General features: G+C 35.7%; 1 protein-coding gene across 1 annotated transcript in view; it reads left to right on the forward strand.

The window, feature by feature from the left end:
* Window positions 1-3,599, forward strand: part of IPCEF1 (interaction protein for cytohesin exchange factors 1) — a 56,954-nt gene that overhangs the window by 12,320 nt on the left and 41,035 nt on the right. Inside the window, exon 3 of the mRNA XM_019644167.1 lies at window positions 131-219. Coding sequence (XP_019499712.1) covers window positions 131-219 — 89 coding nt within the window. The remainder of the gene's footprint in view (window positions 1-130; window positions 220-3,599) is intronic.

The following is a 3,599-nucleotide window of genomic DNA, read 5'->3' on the forward strand; positions in this document are numbered from 1 at the left end:
GCCTACAAGTTAAGTGCTTTCTGAAATGGATTGGAATTGCAATAGCCAGATGGAGAAAAACCACTGCTCACGCATTATGGAATAAGTGATGATGGCTTTGAAACATGAAGCATTTTCATTTTTGTTTCAGAATGCTACAGTGAGAGTGAACAGGAAGACCCTGAAATAGCTGCGGAGACAGCACCCCCTCCTTCCTTTGCCGAGACTCTGTCTCCTTTGGTATGTACTGACATAATTAATCTGTTGTTCATCCATCAAACACGTGGATGTCATTTCTTCCAGTTGGGTTGAAGCTACCCTGACTCATAAATTTTTAGAACAGGCTAAGTAAGATACTTGCTAAAGAATAAGTGCAATTCTCAGGGTGCTGATTTTCAGCCTTCCCCATAGCAACCCACTGGTATGACAAACTCAGAGTATTGGTGTGTGACCCAGAGATATATCATGCTCAGAGGACCCATGGTAATGCAAAGGGCTGCTGGGTTATAGGTCAATGTTTGTATAGACTTATTTTATAATGTTTATTTATACTCCACTTTTTCTCAAAGAACTGAAATTGCCTTGCCTAGGTGCATGTGCTACAACAATGGAAAATGAATGTACAGGGGATGAAGATAATAGTATAAAGAGAAAATCAGAGTCAGAAAGAGAGCAGCAAGCCAGGAGTGGGGTCAGTGCATTAAGTCTGCACATGGAATGATTCTTTGCATTCACTAGAGAAAAGTCAAAGATAAGTTCTAAGCTTTGGAAGCATCCAATGTAAGTTCAGGTCATTAATGGATGTTAAGACTGAGAAGAGTTGCTTTATATTTGGGTGCTCATTGGCATTATAGTGAAGAAGACTAGCAAAGAACTTTGGGGAAGTTGATTTATAGTTTTTATATCTACTGTGTACCAGGACTTATGTAGGTGCTTTAAATATTTAACCATTTACTCCCCCAAACAATCCTGAGAAGTAGTATTATTTACTCTGCATGTCACCGACTGCTAATGAGGACAAGCATATCTTCTTGTTTACTGGCCCTTTGGATGTTCTGTTTTGCGAGGTGTCTGTTACGTCTTCTGTACACTTCCAGTTGTCTTATTATTTATGAGATCTCTTTATTTATTATTCTATACATTAGTCTTTGCCAGTTAAAAGCGAGGAAAATTTTCTTTCCCATTCCCTGGCTTTTATTTTTTAAGACTGTGTTTTGTGGTTTCTTTTTGTAAACAGATATTCTTGATGTCAATGTGTCGGATTTATCCATCACTTCTCTTGTAGTTAATGCCTTTGTTCTTGGTTTATAGAGTTATTTCCTACCCCCAGATCACGAGGAAGTAGATTTTATCATCATTTCATGGATAAAGAAACCGAGGTTCAGGCAGGTGGAATGGCTTGGTCACATACCCAGTAAATGGAGCCTGAGATGGGAACCCCAAGCTAACTAGCTTTAGAGTACAGTTTCTTTCTACTCGAGCATGACCCTTGCCCATCCATGGACCTAAATAACTATGAGTTCTGACAGGTTAGAGCAACTCTTTCACTTACCAGGTTTCTTCTGCCAGAATTTTCTATTTTTTGTGATAAAGTTTTTGTCTATTTTTGTGTTTTGCCAGTTCCTGGATTTAAAGTGTTGAATATCATTTAAATAATGACCTCTACCGTTTTTACACTCTGTCAATGGAGAATTATGGTCACTTTTCAAATTCATTTTTCTAGCAGCCAAGATCAGAAGTAAATATTTGCTGAATGAATATTTTTATTAAAATCTTTATTAAGTAAGATTAGCCAAAATTAAGCAAGGTATAAGTAAAATGAAATTTTGAATATGGTAAATTTTAGACCAGTTTTTGAACTAGACTTACAATCTATCCTTTTTTCACACACTCATAACTTTTCCTTAATGTAGTCTCCCTCCTCTTCTAAAGCCGATTTCTGAATTTAGAAAAGTCTTTTATTTGTTCTATATCACTCAAACTTAATGATGTCACCAGACCTTAAAGTGTCTCCCAACTTTTAACAATGTTTTTATTGGATTACCCTTTATTGCTCCTAAAGAAGTCGAATATACCTTCAATAGATGTTCCTTCTTGATTTAATAGAGAAGCATATGTTTTTGTTTAATTTCTTTGTCTCTGCTTCTGTGTCTCCCTGTCTCTGTTTCTCCCTCTCCCCTTCCCTCTCTCTCAGTCTGTCCTATTTTAACCTGTAACATACAAGATTTCAGGTGGTTCTCCCTCCTTCTCTTCCCTCTGTCTCCCACTGTGCCACATAATGAGACTCTTTTATGATTTATTTTAGTTCTAAAATGCTGTGATTTTCAGTTTTGTAATGGCAGTCTGGTATCACAGATTACTAATAGCATTGTCAGGTACCTAGGACTACACTTGATGAAAGTAAAATCAACCAAATTGTCCCCTTAGACAAAGGGTCATGGCCCGATTGCATTACACAATAACAGTCTTACCTGATGTTACAGTACAAGCTCAGGGAATGGTGTTTCCAAATAAATAGTTGAAGGGGTGCTTTTGAGAACCAGTGAGTTATACCAGAGAAGTGGGAAGATTCTTTATAACTTCTGAGTCATTAATCAAATGTTATTTCTTAGAGTTCTATGTTGAGCAGTTTTTTTGGAAGGCCAGGGAGACTAACATTTTTTTCTGAAGAAATATATTAGAAATAGATAAATATTGAACAGTTAGATTCTACTTTTCTTAGAAATAGAATATGTTCCTCCTATTTGTGTATTTCCCAGGCAGATTTTGTTTTTGTTTCCTCTTGTTACTGAAAAACAGACATGCAAGGCACTTGGTTAAAATGACATTTAGGCTTTTTATTTAAACAGATGAAAATTTTAAAAAGTCATGGCAACTTTTATTCAGAGTGTGAATCAAGTTGTTGTTTTGGCTCAATCTGGCATTGGTTAGCCATGACTGAGCTATACAAGCCTACATGACAGAAAGTTTTCCCCCTGAAGTTCTTGATTAAAAAAAAAAAGTGCTTTGGGTAATGAACTTCCATTTTGGAATGAAGAACTCAAAAGTACAAAATGAAACTCTTCTGGAAAATTATCGAAAATTTTTTTTAAATCTTAAAAGTTTAATTTAATATTAAATCTTTCTAGTGACTATAGAGTCAGATAAACAGTAAGACTTCAGCATCAGACCGATTTGGACCTGTGCTTTTATGGCTGAACCACATTCTACACTCAGGGTCTCCCCTGAGTGAACAAGAGGTTTTTGTTGATGTTCCTTCTTTTTGAGAAGGCTTCACAGGACGGATAGTAGACAGGTCATCCATTTATTCACAGGGAAATTACAAATGGCAGCTTTTTGACAGGCTTAGTAGAAAACCTCAAAATAGTTGGGAGTCTGTACGTTTCGCTTGGAAGATCACTTGTAGAAATCACTATCCATGATATTTTGAAACTCACAAAAGAGCACAAAAGGAACCAACTTCATTCACATTTTAAACCTGATATTATAAGTTATAAAGTGATTTAAGAGGTATACAGACCATTAAAATTCTGTCCTACATATTTTTCATCTAAATTTAATTTTTAAACATCATTGTCTGAAAATTTGATCTATGCTTATATACTTATTAATTCATTTAA

This window comes from Hipposideros armiger, unplaced genomic scaffold, assembly GCF_001890085.2.
Source record: "Hipposideros armiger isolate ML-2016 unplaced genomic scaffold, ASM189008v1 scaffold_86, whole genome shotgun sequence".
In the NCBI taxonomy this organism is placed as follows: domain Eukaryota; kingdom Metazoa; phylum Chordata; class Mammalia; order Chiroptera; family Hipposideridae; genus Hipposideros; species Hipposideros armiger.